The 21,090-nt window shown below is 44.1% G+C and overlaps 2 protein-coding genes and 1 long non-coding RNA gene across 10 annotated transcripts in view; 2 read left to right on the top strand and 1 right to left on the bottom strand.

Annotated features, from left to right (window-relative positions):
- Positions 1–7,303, top strand: part of SLC39A14 (solute carrier family 39 member 14) — a 35,034-nt gene extending 27,731 nt beyond the window's left edge. For all 4 annotated transcript variants that reach the window (XM_083588761.1, XM_083588763.1, XM_083588764.1 and 1 more), the window contains exons 7-9: positions 566–773; positions 2,166–2,350; positions 3,428–7,303. In XM_083588761.1, coding sequence (XP_083444887.1) covers positions 566–773; positions 2,166–2,350; positions 3,428–3,574 — 540 coding nt within the window. In that variant the 3' untranslated portion in view covers positions 3,575–7,303. The remainder of the gene's footprint in view (positions 1–565; positions 774–2,165; positions 2,351–3,427) is intronic.
- LOC310750766 lies at positions 728–15,650 on the bottom strand. Of its 2 annotated transcripts, XR_014542249.1 has the most exons (3): positions 15,470–15,650; positions 2,114–2,447; positions 728–848 (listed from the first exon to the last, which is right to left on the bottom strand). It is a non-coding gene; the product is annotated as an uncharacterized lncRNA (long non-coding RNA). The 2 variants fall into 2 exon arrangements; XR_014542250.1 differs by lacking the exons at positions 728–848; positions 2,114–2,447 and adding an exon at positions 14,855–15,072 and having other exon boundaries at positions 15,470–15,592.
- Positions 15,651–15,857: 207 nt separating this feature from the next.
- PPP3CC (protein phosphatase 3 catalytic subunit gamma) overlaps positions 15,858–21,090 on the top strand; it is a 90,481-nt gene continuing 85,248 nt past the window's right edge. For 2 of the 4 annotated variants that reach the window (XM_083588738.1, XM_083588736.1), the window contains exon 1: positions 15,953–16,227. In XM_083588738.1, the coding sequence (XP_083444864.1) occupies positions 16,173–16,227 (55 nt within the window). In that variant the 5' untranslated portion in view covers positions 15,953–16,172. Of the gene's footprint in view, positions 16,228–21,090 lie in introns of all 4 variants that reach the window. The other 2 variants (XM_083588737.1, XM_083588739.1) reach the window with 2 other exon arrangements.

Below are 21,090 nucleotides of genomic sequence, written 5' to 3'. Positions count from 1 at the left end.
CAAGAAATAGACTTAATGGGAAGACTGATCCAAGGTAAAGCACCTCGTATGTATCTTAGTCTGCTTTTGTTGGGAAAGGGTAGAGGGAGTCTGCCTTTGGCCCATGCAGACATAACATCTTCTGCTTTCATAACCAGTGTGCAGTGTGCTGTGACAGCTCCTGACGTCTGATGACTTATTTCTGCAGAAGCAGATGAATATTGGCACAATCATAGGTGGGTGGTTTGCACTGATGTACTGGCAGAACATGGAAAATAGCAGCAAACCTGATACCACAAAATTGTCAGGCAAACAGCTTGCTTGGGTAGAGTGGGGAGGTGAGATGAGGCAACGTTGGAAGTCTGTTTACATTTCACGTTTTGTTGGTTAGGACATTGCTACTTTAAATTCCTTGCTCTGCTCCACATTTCTCAAAGCATCAGTGTGCTTTTGTATCTCCAGTTGTAGGCACTAGGTGGCAGTGTGTACACATTGCATGATGCAGGCTCCATGCAAGTGTGCTCTTGTACTGCAGGAGTTGATGGGAGAACTCTTAATTTCAAGCACTGATCTGCTGCCTTTTCAGGACCTCCAGGCTTCTCAAAGCACTTGCTATTGGCTGAAGGGCGTGCGCTACTCTGACATTGGCACCTTGGCTTGGATGATCACCCTGAGTGATGGCCTCCACAATTTCATTGACGGCTTGGCCATTGGTGCCTCCTTCACTGTGTCCGTCTTTCAGGGGATCAGCACTTCTGTGGCCATTCTCTGTGAAGAATTTCCTCATGAGCTAGGTATGTGCTCCTCAAACTCTGAGATAGGACTGAAGCAAATGCCAGGAGTGTGGTGTCTGGAAATTCTCTTGATGTCTACAGGACAAAACCATGTATACAGCCTTTTCTAAACAGAGGTGCAAGTGGGAGCACTTTCCCCATGCTTCAGAGGGATGGCTGGGCCCAGCCCTGTGGGACTCCCTCCCTCCCTCCCTCCCTCCCTCCCTCCCTCCCTGCTGAACATCAGGCTCTTGACAATGACTTTCCTGCTTCAGGTGGCATTTTAAGGTAGCTTTCTGATTCTGGGATAACTTTCAATTGTTCTTATTCTTTGTATTTTTTAAATACACCTTATTCTGAGTATTAAACAGGATATAAATACCTGAAGTAAATTAATAAGGAGGTTGCAGAGTAGGGCTATTGAGGGTTGTGACCCAGGAATCACTTAATTTAGTGTTGGGTGGGGGAAGTCCCTTGAACAGTTAGTTAGTAGCTTAATATCTGTAGCAGATGGGTCAGAGGGGGCAGGGGAACAAAAGATACAGAAGTGTGGGCCAGATTCAGTTAACAAGTCACACAAGCGGAAGCCCACACTTGTCTCAGAATAAGGTTAGTTGAAACAAGTCACTACCCTCAGGCACAAATGGCTTTGTGGGCAGATTATTTGGGTGGAGGGCGCAGTGAAATTCTGTGTGCTGTCAAAGGATGCTGGAGCTCCTATTAACCATGTGCCAGAATACTATGGGGAAGCAGGCTTAACTTACCACCACACTGCAGGAACCTTGTTATTTTCTCCAAGTGTAGAGAAAATGAATGTGGCCTTCAGGCATCTCCTTTCTCTGGCGGGCCACAAGGAATTCATGGTAGTGTTTGAACAGCCTTCACCCACCTGGCACCTGCCACTCCCATCAGCATGGGCCACGTTTGTGAAGGCTTTGCTAGAAACTAGTTTTATGTACTTGTGTCCCACTGTGAACCGATCCCTTGAAAGGAGGATTAAACCGGACCAGTCAGGTGCTTGGAGGATTGTTAGAGTGGTCAGCAATGCTTCTGTTGGCCATGCAAGCACTGAGTTTTAATGGGACTTGGGAGACTACAGCTCTCTTTGCAAGCCTTCCAGGTAGTTACCCCCCCCCCCCAAGGTTATCTGGTGATCTAGTTGAAGGAGGTGGATGAAGTGCTTTAGTGAATTTGAGGTGTCTGAACTGTATATCGTATATAGAGTCATTAGGGTTTAATGCTTAACCAACACTTTTGTGCATCACCATAAACCTGAGAAAGTATATCAAACAAATATTTTTGATTTGCAAAATGCTATTGTTGATTGAACAGGAATCTGATTAAACTTTGATCCCACTGACCTGATGCAATCTCTCCTTTTTCACTTCCTTCCCATTGCCCTTGGTTGTGCAGGTGACTTTGTCATTCTGCTGAATTCTGGAATGTCCATCCAGCAAGCGCTGTTCTTCAACTTCATCTCTGCTTGCTGCTGCTATGTGGGACTAGCCTTTGGGATATTGGCGGGCAGCCACTTCTCTGCCAACTGGATCTTTGCTTTAGCTGGTGGAATGTTTCTCTACATTGCATTGGCTGATATGGTAAGTCCTCAGTTTGGTACTTTCCTGTTCAAAGGAATCTTGATTCATCCCTGATCAAATACTGTGTGGTCTTACACCGCAGTTGGACCAAATGTGCCTGCAGTTTCAAAAAAGTTGGTGAGTCCTTGTCTAACCATTGCACAACATTGTTATATCCCATAATTAAAGAAATAGAGGCATTGCACATAGCATCTGGTAGATGCTTCCTCTGCAGACTTTGTAGTCCTAGAAGGTGCCCAATACTGAAGGGAGGCCCTGGCTAGCTGACACAGGTAGGGGCTGTTAACAGAGGGGGCATGATCCCTCGGCTGAGTTAGAATACTGTGGGTCAAACCTCAGCTGCCTTTGTGGTGGGGGGGCAGGGAGGGAGTTGTAATCAAATCTGGCCCTATCTGACCCATGTGAAGGGCTGCCCTGCCTTCAGGGGGCCTCAGCTGGGTGGGCAAAATAGAAGGGGAAGTTGGGAGGGGGCTAAAGCGGCACAATCCCACCATGGGAAAATGGCTGGAAAAGCGGTGTCCCAGTTTCCATACCTACTCTTTCCTTTTTTTATTATTATTTTATTTTATTTTATTTTACTTCTTTATTTCGTGAGAGGGCATTTATGTGATTTTCGCTTATTCCCGGATCGTAACACCCGCCTAAGTCGGGAGTCACCTGTATCTATTTCACATTCCCATGTTGTGTGCTTCCCTTCAGATGGCAGGCAGACAAGCATAGGAGCTCTAGCTGTGTTAGGAATTAAATGGCATGTGGGTGTCCACATTTTCTGTAACACATCTCTCTGACTAATTTTGAAGCTACCAGAATGCAGAGTTGTATCTTGGTGGTGGTGAGCCTCAATCCAGCTAAATTTGTGGCTAGGTTGAATTCGAATCAGATTAGTCATGGGTAATTTAGGTTCCAATCCTCAGTCACAATAAAAGTTGGATAGATTGGAGCTCTCTGTCTTGAAAAGACTTGGTCCTGCATAAAATCAAGTTTTTATATCTGGTAGGAAATACTGTATAGCCTCTTGGAAGATACGGCTTTGTGTTTGCTACAGAACTAAATGTAATTTCTTTCTTCTCCCAATAGTTCCCAGAGATGAATGAAGTCAGCCGAGAGCTTGAAAGGAGTGGTGGTGCTCTGATTGCCTTTGCCATCCAGAACGCAGGACTGCTGACAGGGTTCACCATCATGGTGCTGCTTACCATGTACTCGGGTCAAATCCAGCTTGGATAGAGACATGCATCTTACTAATGGAAGGTGTATGGACTGTGTAAAGCACAGAATCTTCTCCAAAAATTACAAAAAGAGGCACTTTGATTAAGCCTGCTTCATGGATTCCTTCCTGGTTGACTTGCAGTGACTGATGAAACTCCCCACTGTTGGGTTAAGTGACCTAAGGACCACTTTATTGTGCCGCAACAGCATTCCCTCCTTCATCTTCTGAAGAACTCTGGAGGTGGAGGAAAGCTTCTTTTTACCTCCTTAGGGGACTCAACCAGAGGGGTTAAAATACCCCATCATTCTTGGGCTGACAACAGACTGCTGTGTACACAGGTCTGTGGCAGTGTGGTTTTGATAGCAGAGAGCTCTTCCCACCTCCACATGCCCAAATTGCTTGAAGTTAGTAGATTAGAGTTTTAAATGGAGTATTGATGCTTAGTCAATTGGTTAGTTGGTTAGGTTTAAAAGATGGCTCAATTTTAAAAAGGGTAATATGGCTCCAGACTTCAGATAAAATAAATAATACAAGAACTTACAAAAATAATGGGTGACAAGTATCCTCTTAGAGAAGGCATTTGAGAGAGAGAGAGAGAGAGGGAGGGAGAGAATGTGCTTGCCATGGAGCGTGCATGTATGATCTAAACATGTAAGAATATTTTTATTCTAAAATACTATGCTTCATACAAATTATGCAATATGAGTAAGGTTCGTATGACTGACCTTAGATTTCTTTAATCAGGTAGCAGCGTTAGTTGTAAACTGTTAGGGACATATGAATGACTGTCCCCCTGGTTTAGGAGTCCTTCTTAACTCCCTCCGCTATGTTTTTAAGAGTGCCCCTTTTCCTTGGACACTGTGGGGCAAGATCAACCTTCCTCTTAATCTATTCTGTCTTCCTTTTGTTAGCCCACTGAGTTGCTTCTCTTGAAGGTGAGCTTCTGCAGGGCAAATGTGGCCGGGGTGAGTGCATTTATGCCCAGCAATGACTGAGACATAAAGCAGTTGATTTGCATCCTCTGGTTGATGTGAAGGCCTTGGAGCAGTCTATGAAAGTGAACCCCAGATTTGGAGAGGGGGTCTTAGGGAGCTTTCCTCCATGATTAGACTTTCCCAGAGTCACTAGGTGAACCAAAGTATGATTATCATATTGATAATATCAAGTCCTTCAGCTTAAGTGTAGTAAATTTTCCACCTCACAAATTCTCTTTGAGAAATTGTGAGTGTGTCTCATCACCAAAAGGAAAGCCTAGTTCTTCAGCAGAGAACAGCCATTCCTTGGTATGACTCTTAGAGTTTTTAATCTTTTGGGGCAATGCCTCTGTATCACCCTGTCTTGATGCGTAACGGAATGAATGTTGTCCTCTCTCTTTTCCTCTGAAAGGGGTTTGAGATGCAGAAAACAGTTGGATCACTTCCAATATGTTCCCCTATTATGGAAAGGCTGTATTAGGGCTGGATTCCACACCCACCAGGCCCAATATATTGTGGTGCTTGGGGTGGCAAATCCAAATTCCTCTTCCCTGGCAGCCACAGGAATGTCCTTCTGCACAAATGATTGGAAGCTTCTCAAGAGCCCTTAATATGATGCTCAAATTTGCTTACATGCTTTCTCTCATTGTAAGGCTACCTCTTCCTTCTTACCCATGAATCAAGAAACTGAAACACCTTTATACTATTCTGAGGTCTAACGAACTCCTCCTCTTTCCAAGTAAAATGCAAATTGATTAGAAGATAGTAAGCGTTACCAATAGTCATGCAAGATTGGGACATGATCCATGGGTAGAATATAGCTTTTGCATTTCCAGTAAGGGGTGGGTTTACTATGCCAACCAGGCTTGGCAGTTCTAACCGGCAGGCAGAATAATTTGCACTGTCATTGGGCAGAGGGGGGAAGTGACTGCTGAGGATGTCTCTCTCCCCACCCCCGGCCTTTTGATCGCTCGGCTGTGATGAGGGCTCAAACACCCACCATGTTTTGAAGGCTGCTTCTTAGGGCTTAATAGCTCTTGGTTTGTTGTTTGTGCCAATGAGCTTAGAGAAGAGGGGTAGATTCCCTCTTTCTGTTATAGGGCTCTTAAGGCCCACATGGGTGGGGAAGGGAAAAAATAGGACCGATGTTAGAAACACCATAAGCAAGCTCGCCCCCCCCAAAACATTATAATACTATGGATTTTGATGTTTTTGCAGTACTTTTTGTGATTCTGCAAATGTAACTATTGGTTAAAATTGCTGTTCAAACTTGGAGCATGCCTAAAAGTTGAGGCCCATGATAGCACAATGTGGAGAGCATTTGCTGGGGCATTGCTTGTCATAGTTAGGGGGGCACCAATTTGTGTTTCCCCGTGGAGTTCTATTGCATAATGCTGCATTAGCTTTTAGAGGCATTGTGTATTCATTTTTTTATTAGGACAACTGGCCGTAATATAATAATGAGTTACACTTTCCTGCACAAAGAAAGTAATGTTTACTACTCTGCTGTGACTCTTGTGGATATTTTGACAAAAATAGATGTAGAACAGAACTTTACAATATACCTGCATGATCAAATAGTCATTATGTCTTGAACCATCTTGCGTTGCTAAAAGGCATTAGCAACATTTCATTCAACAATCCATTAGTTCCATTTAATTCAATAATCACAATTTCCCCCTTATTGCTGCCACATTATTATTTCTAAGGCACCTTATATATATTTATGATTGTTATAGGATAAAATCTTTTTGATCATCACTTTTTAGTTTTGACTTGTCTGTGGAGTCACTGTGAACAGGGAAACGCTCATTCAAACCTCCTGGTGGGGTTTGACTCCGCCCCTCCGTGGTACATTAAAAAAAATCAGACCAAAATGAAGGTCACCCTTTGTTCCTTAAAAAGTCAGAAATGAATTGCCCAGTACCCACTTTACAGTCCCCTATTTTCTTACTTGACAGCAAATTTATGAGGTCTGAAGTGATCATTCCAACATCTTTCTTCATGGTTTTCATCCAGGAATTAACTGCTTTGAACAAATACAACAGTTTTTTCAGACTAGTAGCAGGGAGGTGATTTTCTAGCCATTAAGATAGTTTTGGCATCCCTAAATGCAATAGTATGTATGTTAAGGTTCCTCCCGAGATCAGTCCAGTATTTAATCTGGATAGGATCTCTGTCCAGTATCTTCATCTCAACAATAATAGATTCCCCTTTGCAGCAACTTTTTGCTGTTTAATTCAGTTGTTTCTGTAGCCTCTAGCCTACTTTCTGTGTGGAGCTAATTAAATTCATTTTGTAGCAAAGGAGTGTTGGTCTACTCTTGACAGCTGGAACAGTATATGAAAGTAATTATGAGATCATGTGCAGCTGGATCCTCAGAAGTTGGTCCTCCTGAGTTCAGTAGGGCCTGCTCTCATGGAAGTGTGTGTAGAACTGCAGCCCTAACTCCTACGGACCTTAAGGAGGCTGTGGATGCCATTATTGTACATGTAATTTTGAAGAATGGAAAGAGAAGGTACCATGTCTGTAGGTTATGTCAGAATAATTTGACCTTTGAGGGGAAAGGTTTTGAGGAGAGAAAGCAAAACTGACCAAACTTCAATTTGTATTTGTTTCTTTAATGTGCTTGGTTTTCTAACATAATTTTCCCATCTCAGTATTTGAATAACTCAGGAGTTGTAAGAAAGTTTGTGGAAACAAAGAACATAACTTATGACACATGACTTGTAAAGTTATTTGTAAATTCCATAAATAAACTATATTCTGTAATGATATTGTGAAGTGTGCTCCCCCCCCCCTTAGATACTCAGAGGAGAAGCCTGGAAGAAAGTCATTGGTGCTTTGTTACCTAGACACCTAAAAATGATGATTCTGGTCCCTGTAAATGTAAAATATTTTCCCAGCTTTGTTACTGAACAATGAGAAAAATATTCCTGTAGATACCCACTTGAGAGAATAGATTTAGAAAGTTGCATTTGGTGATGAACAAGTTCCCTGAAGGGTTTCTTTAATTTCACATTTATTTATTTTTGGCACAAACATTCTCAGGAAGGCTAATAATAAAACAAAATCATTTAATAAAATGGCAGAAGACAGCCAGGAATAGCAGAAAATGTTACAGTGGTTTTAGAGGGCAAAATAAGATCTTAAAAGTCTGGGAGAATAAAAAGGTGTCTGAATGGTACTGAAGAAGAGGTGAGCCTCTTTGGGGAGGGTATTCCAAAAGTAGGACATCAAATGGAAAAAGCTGTCTCCCCTGCTGCTACTTGCTTCAGAAGGTAGGAACACACACAGGCAAGCCTTGGATGGTGACCGTGGTGGGCATGCAGATTGCTGCTGGGAGTATTATCCAACTGCAGTACTGAATTGTGGAGGGGACCATAGCTGATGCCATGTATATCACATATACCAGGCGCAACACTTCAAAACTCCAGTCAAAATGGTCCGATGACAAAGACCTTTACCTAGAGGGGCTTAAGGAATTCGGTCTTTGTAAATTCTAGTATTAACTGGTTTTCATAGAATCATACAATCTTCGAGTTGGAAGGGACCCCAAGGGTCATCTAGTCCAACCCACAGCAATGCAGAAAAGACTTTGACCCGTGCCTCCTAATGTGCAGGCCAAAACATAGTTATCTTTCAGATTTCTTACTTCTCTAAATCTTGCAATGCAGTTTTCAGCTCAAAGAATGTGTCAAAATGCATCTTTTGAGATAAAATAAGTTCACAAATGCATTTTTGGGGATGGATTTTTAAAAAAACATTGCAGATTAATGTGGAAACAGGGCTGAATGGACTTATGAGCACATTCAGAACTGCAATTAACTGGAAATAGATTGTTCCACGCATCACTACCCTTGCCTCAGGCCCTGTAGAGTCACTGCCAATCAGTGTAGACAATACTAGGCTAGATGGACTACTTTCTAAGACCTAGTGTAAGTCGGCTTTCAATGTTCCTAACCACCAGCGCTTTGAACTGAGCTCAGAAACTGACAGGGAACCAGTGTGCTGAAGCAAGCAGTCTTGCATTACCTGAGTGTACAAAGTGGTAGAACTTTAATAGTCCATTTCTGCAGCCTTTATTAGTTATTTACTGCCCATAAGGAAATTGGCTTTGGTTGTAGTACTATGGTTTAAACAAAAGATGGCAGCAATGACTGTGTCTTAAAATCCATGTCCTTAGAGCATGAATTGCTGTTTATGTGCACACTTGTGTCATGTATTTTATATATTGAACAGATGGTAGAGTATTACATTGAATAGCAATTGCTTGTTCTAAGGATGCTTCCAGATTTTCAGGTAACTGCTACATCAATATAGTGGAACCAGCAAATACTGTCCAGCATTTCAGATAGTAAGAGGAATGCTCTTTTGTACTAGTATTGCCCCTGTTCTTACAATGGACATGGGGCCTGGTCTAAACATGCTCTTGCTTCCACCTTAGAGAGTGAAAGACTAGAGTGGTATCAGTAGTTCCAGGAACCCAGTTTGTTGTGAGATTTCAGGGCAGGATGTGCGTGTGTGTGAGAGAGAGAGAGAGGGAGAGAGAGAGAGAGAGAGAGAGATCTGAATTCGTTTGGGCCCTGGGTTGAAGCCAGGCTGGATGGGTGATATGGAAAAGGGAAATGTGTCAGAAGAAGGAATTTATATCCGCATTTATTACTTATTAATTTGTATTAATAGTTGTGTATAGTTGTAACATTTGTTGTTGCTTTCAGTTTGCTGTGTACCACTTTTATAGATTAAGCAGAACAGAAATTGTCTAAATAAAGAAGACTCCCATCACTCCTGGAGAGAGAGGTCAAATTGGCCTTAGAAAGCACTGCTAATAACAAGGCCAGTGGAAGTGATGGTATTCCAGCTGAACTATTTAAAATTTTAAACGATGATGCTGTTAAGGTGCTACACTCAATATGCCAGCAAGTTTGGAAAACTCAGCAGTGGCCAGAGGATTGGAGAAGATCAGTCTACATCCCAAAGAAGGGAAGTGCCAAAGAATGCTCCAACTACCGCACAATTGCACTCATTTCACACGCTAGCAAGGTTATGCTTAAAATTCTACAAGGCAGGCTCAAGCAGTATGTGGACCGAGAACTCCCAGAAGTGCAAGCTGGATTTTGAAGGGGCAGAGGAACCAGAGACCAAATTGCAAACATGCGCTGGATTATGGAGAAAGCTAGAGAGTTCCAGAAAGACATCTACTTCTGCTTCATTGACTATGCAAAAGCCTTTGACTGTGTCGACCACAGCAAACTATGGCAAGTTCTTAAAGAAATGGGAGTGCCTGATCACCTCATCTGTCTCCTGAGTAATCTCTATGTGGGACAAGAAGCTACAGTTAGAACTGGATATGGAACAACTGATTGGTTCAAAATTGGGACAGGAGTACGACATGGCTGTATATTGTCTCCCTGCTTATTTAACTTATATGCAGAATTCATCATGCGAAAGGCTGGACTGGATGAATCCCAAGCCGGAATTAAGATTGCCGGAAGAAATATCAACAACCTCAGATATGCAGATGACACAACCTTGATGGCAGAAAGTGAGGAGGGATTAAAGAACCTTTTAATGAGGGTGAAAGAGGAGAGCACAAAATATGGTTTGAAGCTCAATATCAAAAAAAGTAAGATCACGGCCACAGGTCCCATCACCTCCTGGCAAACAGAAGGAGAAGAAATGGAAGCAGTGAGAGATTTTACTTTCTTGGGCTCCATGATCACTGCAGATGGTGACAGCAGCCACGAAATTAAAAGACGCCTGCTTCTTGGGAGAAAAGCGGTGACAAACCTAGACAGCATCTTAAGAAGCAGAGACATCACCTTGCCGACAAAGGTCCGTATTGTTAAAGCTATGGTTTTCCCAGTAGTGATGTATGGAAGTGAGAGCTGGACCATAAAGAAGGCTGGTCGCCAAAGAATTGATGCTTTTGAATTATGGTGCTGAAGGAGAGTCCCATGCAAGAAGATCAAACCTATCCATTCTTAAGGAAATCAGCCCTGAGTGCTCACTGGAAGGACAGATCCTGAAGCTAAGGCTCCAATACTTTGGCCACCTCATGAGAAGAGAAGACTCCCTGGAAAAGACCCTGATGTTGGGAAAGGTTGAGGGCACAAGAAGAAGGGGACGACGGAGTATGAGATGGTGGGACAGTGTTCTCAAAGCTACCACCATGAGTCTGACCAAACTGCAGGAGGCAGTGGAAGACAGGAGTGCCTTGGCGTGCTCTAGTCCATGGGGTCACGAAGAGACAGACATGACTAAACACCACCACCCTAGGCCATGCTACTCTGGTGCTGATTGGAGTTGGAGGCACACAACACCTTGAGATCACCTGGGATGTTTTGGAGGAACATTTCAGAGCCAGGTATTGATTCATCTCAGCAATGTCTACATTAACTGGCAGTGGCTTTCCAGGGATTCAGGCAGGAGTCCTTTCCAGCCCTACCTGGGGATGCTAAGGACTAAACATGGCACCTGTTGCATGCAAAGCAAGTGCTCTACGACTAGCAGAGTACCCTAGGCCATGTTGCCAAAAACTCAAAATGAACCTTGCTAGCTGCAATATATGAAATACACTACATGGGCCCATAGTATCACATACAAGCATGTGCATTAGAAATAAAATGTCTGAAGGTGCCATTCAGAACACGCAATTGGGTAAATCTCCAGGGCCGGATGGCTTGACCTCAAGATATTATAGATCCTTGAAAGAATGGCTAATACAACCTTTAAAGGAAGTCTGCAATGAAATATTGGAAGGGAAAAAAGCACCAGAGTTGTGGAAGGAAGCCTATATTACACTTATACCGAAAACAGAGTCCGAGAAGACACAGCTAAAGAATTACCACCCCATATCTTTGCTTAATGTGGATTATAAAATTTTTGCAGATATTTTGGCTAAAAGACTAAAAAAGGTACTAGTAGAAGAGATACATAAAGATCAAGCAGGCTTTCTCCCGGGTAGACACCTGTCTGACAATACGAGAAATATAATTAACATTTTAGAAAAATTACAAGTGAATATTAACACTAAAGCAGTTTTGATATTTGTGGGCGTGGAGAAAGCTTTTGACAATATTTCTTGGAGTTTTATGAAGAAGAATTTACAGTTGGTCAGGGCTTTGGAAATGGTATAGGTGCAATTTATTCAGAACAAAAGGCTAAATTAATTGTCAATAATATAGTGACGGAAAAATTCAAGATAGAGAAAGGAACACAACAAGGCTGCCCAATTTCCCCATTGCTTTTTATATCGGTCCTGGAGGTTCTCTTAAATTTGATTAGAAGGGACCAATTGGTTAAAGGGATACAAGTCGGAGCTAAACAGTACAAATTGAAAGCATTTGCTGATGATTTAGTATTGACATTACAGGAGCCAGAATCTAGTACTAAAAGAGTATTGGAACTGATTCAAGAATTTGGTCAGGTGGCAGGATTTAAGTTGAACAAGATGAAAACTAAGGTTCTAGAGAAAAATCTAACAGCGATTGAGAGAGAGGTTTCAGAAAGAGACAGGATTAGCACTGGTTAAGAAAGTGAAATACCTAGGGGTTAATATGACTGCCAAGAATGTGAATTTATTTAAAGATAATTATGGAAAATGTTGGATGGAGGTGAAAAAGGATTTAGAAATATGGTCGAATTTGAAGTTATCACTGCTAGGCCGAATTGCTGCGATAAAAATGAATGTATTGCCAAGAATGCTGTTTTTGTTTCAAACATTGCAAATTTTGGATAAAATGGACTATTTCAAGAAGTGGCAGAGAGATATTTCTAGATTTGTCTGGCAGGGCAAGAAGCCCCGAATAAAATTTAAAATATTAACTGATGCTAAAGAAAGAGGTGGATTTGCCCTGCCAGACCTTAAACTTTATTATGAATCAGCCGCTTTTTGCTGGCTGAGAGAATGGCTGCTTCTTGAAAACACAGACATTTTGGACTTAGAAGGTTTTAATAATGTATTTGGGTGGCATGCATATTTGTGGTATGATAAGGTCAAAGCACATAAAGCGTTTAAAAACCATATTGTCAGGAAAGCACTGTTTAATGTCTGGACAAGATATAAGGACTTTCTCGAAAATAAAACCCCAAGGTGGTTGTCACCGATGGAAGCGAAGGCTCAGAAAAAGCTCAATATGGAGGCCAAATGGCCGAAATATTGGGCAATTCTGGAACAAGAGGGAGATAGATTAAAACTGCAGAGTTTTGAAAAACTAAAAAACAAAGTGCGAGACTGGCTTCATTATTATCAAATAATGGAGGCTTACAATTTGGATAAGAAAATTGGCTTCCAGGTGGAAAAATCAAAATTGGAAACAGAATTGTTAGATCCCAAAACTAAGAACTTGTCAAGAATGTATAACTTGCTGTTGAAATGGAATACTCAGGATGAAACGGTGAAATCAGCTATGATTAATTGGGCACAAGATGTTGGACATAATATTATGATGGCTGACTGGGAACGGTTATGGACCACAGGTATGAAGTTCACGGCATGCAATGCCCTAAGAGAGAATATAATGAAAATGATTTACAGGTGGTACATGACACCAGTCAAGCTTGCAAAAATATATCACGTGCCTGATAATAAATGCTGGAAATGTAAAGAGACTGAAGGTACATTCTTCCACCTTTGGTGGACGTGCCCAAGGATTAAGACTTTCTGGGAGATGATCTATAATGAAATGAAAAAGGTATTTAAATATACCTTTCTGAAGAAACCAGAGGCCTTTCTCCTGGGCATGGTCCTTAAAGAAGGACAGAACTTTTTTATGTATGCTCCAACAGCAGCAAGAATACTTATTGCAAAGTACTGGAAGACACAAGATCTACCCACCCGGGAAGAATGGCAGATGAAGGTGATGGACTACATGGAACTGGTGGAAATGACTGGCAGAATCCGAGACCAGGGAGAAGAGTTGGTGGAAGAAGATTGGAAGAAATTTAAAGCTTATTTACAGAAACATTGTAAAATTAAGGAATGTTAGAAGGATGTTGGAATGAAGTTACGTGGTTTTAGCAGAAATGTTATAAAAGATTAAGAAAAAATAGATTGTTAATTGGTGAGAATGTAGAGTTACATTATATTAAGATAAATTATTAGGATAAAAATAAAGAGGGGAAAGGATTTGCTGAAATAGCTAACTGAACTAGAATACAAAAAAGGGAGGTGTGAGGAGGTCAAGGAAACAAGCAAATGAAAGATAAGTTATGGAAGGATTGATTTGTTTTGGTTTTTTGTTTTGTTTTAATTGTTTCTATTTTTCTGTGTTCTTGCACTTTTTCTCTCTTCCTTTTTTCAATTTTGTAATCTTCCAAAATCTTAATAAAAAAAGAAATAAAATGTCTCTCACTCCATACTTTCCATCCCAATATATAATTCCTTGGGAACTAAGTGTGGAGACTGCTATCTTCAGGTTTAAATCTAATTATTTTTAAAGGGCTTATTTCAAAGGCAAACAAAGGAGCGAGAATAAGGCTATATACACACTCTACATTTTAAAGCACATGTGAAACATATTCTTTTCCTCAAAGAATTATGGGGACTTACTCTTACAATTCCCAGCAACATTAACAAACTACAGTACCCAGAATTCTTTGAGGGAATGTTATTTGAATGTGTTTTAAATGTAGTGTGTGTACACAACAAAAAAGAAAGGGGGAAGGGATCAAGCCCAGGACAGCATGACTATTAGATGTTGGGATTTATTTTTATTTATTAATTTATCTGCCATCTCACTTTTCGTACAGATATTATGATTCCCAGAGCAGCTCACATTTCTTTATTTAGAGAGAGGCTGCGTCCTACGGCTGACAAGCTAAAAAGCCAAAAAACACAACAGATCGGAAATGGAAGGAAAAGGTAGAAGAGGAGTTTGAATAAACTATTCCTATCAGGCAAGAACATAATTTCAGAATAAGGCACATAGAAAGCTGAAGCTTTTCCCCCTGCAACAACAAAATGAATTTTGTTAAATGAAACCAATACTGGGTTTTTTCCTCCAATGTGGCCCATGCCAGAGGGGAATAGGATAGTCTTGTTAGTCTGCTGTAGGGAAAATGGCAGCAGTCTGTGACAGCTCACAGTGTAATATTGCTGGTGTAAGCTTTTGCTAAGCCAGAGCCCATTTGGGCAGATGCCACCTCTGTGAGGTTACAAGGAATTACCACTGATACATGTCAGCAGGAGCAGATAAGTGGAAAGCCATTTTCCAGATGGGTAGCCCTGTTAAGTCTGTTACAGCACAAACACAAAAGGCATCTTCATGGGGCAGCAGCATTAAGTCTGCAGCAGCAAAAGAAATGAAGTCTCGTGGCACTTGAATTTATTGCGGCATAAGCTTTGGTGGACTGCAGCCCACTTCACAGCTTAGTAGACTTATTCAGGCACCCATTTGTGGACTAGATCCTGTTTTCTCAGCATTTGATTCTCAATTTGGTGCATTTGTGTTATGTATACGGAAGCACTCTCCACCAGTAGCAGTCAGATTCAACCTGATCTGGATGGTGTACCTCACATCCATGGTTGCATCAGCCTATTCAATGAATAAAGCACAAGAAACCAGTAATTTGTAAACTAAACATGCTTATTTACAGGGGCATCAACTTGAATAAAATATGGGGGGGGGAGGTAACTCCTGCCCCACATAATCGACCACATGACACGGTGCACACACATCAAGGGGGGCTCCCTCAAATATTTTATGGGGGGGCTGGAGACCCCTAGGAGTCGGCTCCCATGCTTTTTTATATGTGCAATTATATATATATATGTAATATAGAAACTCTCTCCCCGAGCGTCTATCAAACAGGATTGCCAGCCTCCTCAGCAGCCTTGAACCAAAGTAGAACAACCATTTGCAGCTCCCCCACCAAGTTCCACGCGCAGGTCTCCGTCATCGGAGCAAAGCTCGGGGTTTCTCGCAGACACACCTCGGGCGGCAGAGCAGGAGCCCGGAGCCCGGCGTGGCTCTGGGAAAGGGGCCTGGAGCAGAGCGAGGCCCGGGAGCCCCGCCCTGGCCGGACGGAGGAGCACAGCGCCGCGCGGGACCAAAGAAAGAGGCCCTCCCAGCGCGGCTTTCCTCGCGGCTCCAGCGGCGCGTCTCCTAGCAACCCTGCTTCCCTTCAAAATGGCGGCCGGAGGGAGGGAAACCCGGGGCCGCAGCTTCGTCACGTGACCCAAGGAACCCGCTCCGGCCGCCGCGCAGGCGCGAGCGAGGCCAATCGGAAGGGGGGCGGCGGGGGGGGGCTGGGCGCCTGCGTCACGGCGCTGGGTGCGCGCTGGCGGGGGCGGGCGAGAGAGCGAGCCCGAAGGAGCGAGGGAGTCGCCTGCGCCTGCGCGCCAGACGCCGAGAGACGGCGGCCTTGACAGCTTGCGCCTTGTGTGCCGTAGAAGGGGCGGGGGAGAGCCAGCGCGCATGCGTGGTAGGGGCAGCTTCGGGGGGCTCGGGTGGAGACAGCCGCCGCCGCCGCCGCGGCACTGAGAGGATTCCCCCGTCCGCGCCTCCCTCCGCCCGCCCGCCCGCCCGCCCGCGCCGCCTGGGCCTGCTCAGCCGTTGCCGCCGCCGCCGGAGTCCCGGCCCCTCCCGCGGGGAGGCACGAAGGTCCCGGGAGCCGCGACGGGGCAGGCGGGACCATGTCCGGGCGCGCCCAGAGCGGCAAACTGTCCACGACGGAGCGCATCGTGAAGGGTGAGGGGCCGGGGGGGGGGCTCCGGGGGGGACGGACTCGCCGCCTCCTCGCTCCGTTTTTGCCGGGGGGCATTTGAGGGAATGGGAATAATAAGCCGGGATTAATCACAATAATCGTTCGTGAGGAGCTGCAGGATCCTGTGGCGATGGGGGCGGAAGGGCGGCCCTCGGCCTGCGCTGTGGGGCAGCGGGGAAGGGGGCGGGCGGCGGCGGCGGAAGGGCAGCCGGTCCCTCGCCCCACAGAGCTGCAGTTTCCCCATTGCTCAGGGTGGGGGATAATGGGGCAGCTTATTGATCCTGGATGGGGCTGATCTGTCGAAGCCACAAAGCAAAGAGATGCGGGGGTGGGAGGTCTCTGGTGTCCTTTCGCTCTCAGGCAAGGGAGCTGCAAGGGGGCCGAGGAATGGGCTGGGTGGAGGCAAAAGACCGCCCGCCCGCCTGCCTCCCTCTGGGGAGTGCAGAGTGGTCCCCTGCGAGGATGTGTGGAGGAACAAGGAGGTGGAGCTGTGACATAAATTAGGGGGGCAGGAAGGGCTGATGCAGAACTAGGGAGCTGCATAGAGACAGGACTGAGGGCTGGTGGTGACACCCTTGTGTGACAGTGACATTTCAAAGCCCTGTGCTACTTACAGCAACCTTTTTCTTTTTCATGTGCTTGTGGGGTGTTTGTGCAGCTGTTAAATGGGTACATAGGAGCAAAATGTGAAAACAATCTGTGTGGCAGATAACAGCTGGGATGGGTGTGTGTGCGTGCGCTCAGGCGGGGTCATCAGGTCCCCATTACCAGTTGACTATGGTGCTTACAGGCATACTGCAACCTTTCTTTGCTGTTACTCTTTAAACCTTCCAGCTTTTCTTCAGCATGCTTGTTAATTTAATGGTCAGTGACCACCTAAACCCCCCTCCCCCATTTGTGTGCCTGAAACAGCACATGCTGTTTTAAAATAGCCAGTGATACTGGAAACAGTTAATAAGCAGGAGGGCAAAATGTTAATCGAGAAGCTGTTGGATTAGTGGGAGGCTTTTACAATGTAGATTTAGCTGTCCTAATTAATCTGATGCCAGCTATCATACCCCACGTATTGGGAAAAGATCTTTCATACACTCATTTGTTTAAATGTGCACACTGCACCCTGCTAGCTGTTCAAGATAAACAACTTCAGCAATGCAGGTACTAGGAGAACTTGGACATCAGAAATTGTTATGACCAGCCAGTTTAGCTTTGATCTCTTCTGTTGCAGGTGTTAACTAGATCTCTGCCATGTTGTCTTGTAAGTGTTGTGGTTCATTATTTCAAGACTCCTATTGTTACCTGTTTTTCAAGTCCCAGTTTGAATGCTTGTATTGTATACAAGGTGTTCACCTCTGGTAAACAGTATTTTGAAAGATAGTTGATTGTTATTGAGCTGATGGGGTCTTGCAGTAATGCTGTAGTTGGCCAATAGGTGCAGAATTCCAGATAAAGGACCCCCCATTCCACTTTTATTTCTGATCCCCAGTCTCCCCTCCTTCCCCCCTTCCTATCATATGCTTATGAAGATTTTTAAACACTTTTTTACACTTTACTTTTTGTGCTGCTGATGAGTGAGTAGTAGAAATTCAAGACTAATATTGAGTATGTTCATTTGTTCTTGTTCATTTGTATGTTCATAGAATTTGGAGCTCTCACTTCAACATTCATTGACAGAATTTAGAGGTGGGGAGAAAGAGAAATACTACCATTGAGCCTTGTTGTATTCACCTTGCTTGTGTAACCAGAGGATGGCTTATGAGTGGCAAGAACTAACTACCGTACTTTTCCGTCTATCAGGCACCCCCATGTATAAGACGCCCCTATTTGGGGGACTCAAATTTAAGAAAATGGGGGGAGATGGCACAGAGTTGTTGAACTTTTTTTGTAGAGGATTGCCCAGAGTTGTTGAGCTTTTTTTGGGGGGGGGGGTTGCCGAAAATCGCTCATTCACACACATCACTAAATCCGCCTCCTGTCTGTCCCTGACGCAGCAACCAATAACACGCACAATAGCCGCTGACAGCCGTGGCAGCAACCAATCAAAGGTCCACCCTATGCACCATCCATGTATAAGACAACCCCCGCTTTTTAGCATGATTTTTAAAGAATAAAACATAGTCTTATACATGGAAAAGTACGGTAATTGCTTTGATGTGACTCTGAGAGCTGTTTTGTGTAAGACCATAGGAGAGTATAATACCTGATAGACTGGTCCTATGCATGCATGCTTGGAAATAAGTGTCAGTGAATGCAATAGAGGTTACTTCAAAGTTAGCATGCACAGGATTGAGCTCTAAGGATGTGAACTTGGAGCTGGGAAGCCTCTTGTGTGGTGTTGGGGAGACAGAATTTTGGACTTGGACCAGAGATATATGTGTTCAAATCCCCACCCACTTACCCGCTTGGTGGTCTGGGGTAGTTGACAACTCTTGGCCTAACTGCTTGTAAAAGGAAAATGGAGAGGGAAATAGACTGCAGTATAATTAACTTTAGTCAATAAGTTTATGACCAGTTGTGGCCTGATATATGTCTAATGCAGGGGTCAGCAAACGTTTTCAGCAGGGGGCCGGACTATATTTTTGGGGGGAGGAGAATGAACGGCTGAGGCTAAGGAGAGATGGTGGCTCCGAAGAAGCGGCACCAGGTGTGTGTGACTGGACTTTGGCGCTGGGTAAACCCTGAGCCACCACCAACACAGGTGCCTTCTTGCAAAAAGGGAGGCAGACTCCCAAGTCCCCCAGAGACCCCTTTGACCATATCCACCCCTGACCTTTACACACTCAGAAAAAGGAAGAAAAAAACTAGGACTTCTTTAAAGCTGCTGCAACATGGGACTGCACAGCTCCTTCTGCAAAAAGTAGATGAGGGTGAGAGAGCGGCCAGGTGAAGCTTGAGGCACACATGGGAAGGTGCTTTTAAAAAATCCCCAGTAGAGAGATCCCCACCCCCTCCTGCTTGCACACAAGTAGGAATGGGATTGGGGCTGCTCCGATAGGCAGCGTGAAGCCTCCCTTCCTAGCTGAGGGATCCCAACCCGAGAAGCCGTATGCACATCTCCGCCTCCTGAGACGGCAACAGCTAGAGCGGCGGCGCCTGCGATGTTTCCTGTGACGGAAAGGGACTTGGGCTGCTCTGGCGCCCACCTGCGCGCAGCCCCTCCCAGGAAAGGCCCTCCCCGCCCCAAGTAATTCCTGACTCTGCAGCAAGGCTGCATACCACATGGAGCCGCCCGTCGCACCCCCGCTGCTCACTCCTCTGTAGCACCTGGGCAATTGCCGGGCGCCAGATTTAGAATCCTGCTGGGCCTGATCCAGCCCGGGAACCATAGTTTGTCGACCCAATCTAGTATATTAAGTAGTTCCAGAATTCAATGAGAAAAAAAGTCACTATACAAGTGTACAGTGCGGAATGAGTGAAGCAGCATTTGAGATACAGAAGCATCTTAATGTTGTTTCTGTCTTCATCATGAGTTCCAATGTGATGAGTGTTTTGGTTCACACTCCTTCCTTCCAGTGTTGGCAGCAGACCCTATTTGAAGTAATTTTGGATGCCCGGGGCTCTATTTCTTTTAAGGCAAAATGATTGCAAGGTAATTTACTGTATCTGCTAAACTTACATTTGAGTTCTGGGGAGAAAGCCAGACTTTGATCACTTTCTGGACTGAAAATGTCCGTCTTATTAAATATACAAGACTGTATTTGCTCCATATATTAATTTTTGCAAGTGACTTTGCAAACATTAGATCTTCTTTAAGCTATGCTATTTCTATCCTTTATGAAAACCAACACTGCCCCCATCAATTTACTTGGGCCCCTTTTCACATTTCTCATTCCAAGCACTGACCTTAGAAAATTCCATGCTGAGGATCAGTATCTTGTTTTGCCATTGTCTTTATTTTAAAAAATATGAAGGAATATCTCTGAGGAGGTTTTTGGGATCTGACTCTTACAGAACTGATTCTACAACCTTGATGTAATTCTTGCAAACTTGACACTAAAAATATCTGACTTGCTGAACACTGAATAGAAGAAAGCAGCTCAATAAGAAACTTAATGCTGATTTCTCCCTTCCCGCCATTAGTCCTGTGGACACCTAAATCTATTTATACATCCAAATCATTTGTGAAATTTGGTGGAACCTTAGCATGTAGGCTTAGGCCCTTTACTTTGCCAGAGAATTGCTTACCCGCGTCCCCAGGACCGAGAAGAGAATAAAAAAATTCCAGGAAAGTTTCTTCTTTGGAGAAAAGAGTTTTATTGCAAATCTGTGCACAGAGACAGCCAGCAGAATATAGTTTCTGAAATCTGACTGTGTTGTTACCATGTTCAGCAAGCATCTTTATACCTGAAAGCATTCACCCTCCTCCCATACCTCCCCCCCAAAACTTCCCCAATCAGCTGGCAAGTTTTCAACTCATTCCCTTTTAGGGCATATCAATATTTGCTGGCTAAGGCTGCTAGCTAAGCACTTCCTCTGCTGGTTAAGCATTTTCTCTGCTCAGTAAGCACCCCCTCCCACCTTCTTGTACACGTGTCTTTCTTTTGCTTAGCTAAGCATTCCCTTCGTATCTCTTCTTATCTTGCATTACTTAAAGCAGAAGCAAAGCAGGAAACATCTTGCTAGTGGTTTTTAGTTGACAGCAGTTTTTGGCTAGGCAGGAAACGACCTTCTGACCTGTCTGATTTAGGCTTTGCAAATAACTGCATTTTTGAGTTTGAGCTTGTGTAGCCATCCTAGCAGAGTGCCGGAATTTACTATGTGTAGATAATATTAATGATTTACCGTTCCCCTCTCCCTTCACTCCCTCCTCTTCTTCTGAACAACCTAATACTTAGGTTCGTTCTGGGGTA

The sequence above is a fragment of the Podarcis filfolensis genome (assembly GCF_964270895.1).
Source record: "Podarcis filfolensis genome assembly, chromosome: 15".
Lineage (NCBI taxonomy): Eukaryota > Metazoa > Chordata > Lepidosauria > Squamata > Lacertidae > Podarcis > Podarcis filfolensis.
The sequence above is the reverse complement of the archived record's forward strand: the minus strand, read 5'-3'. Positions and strand labels throughout refer to the sequence as shown.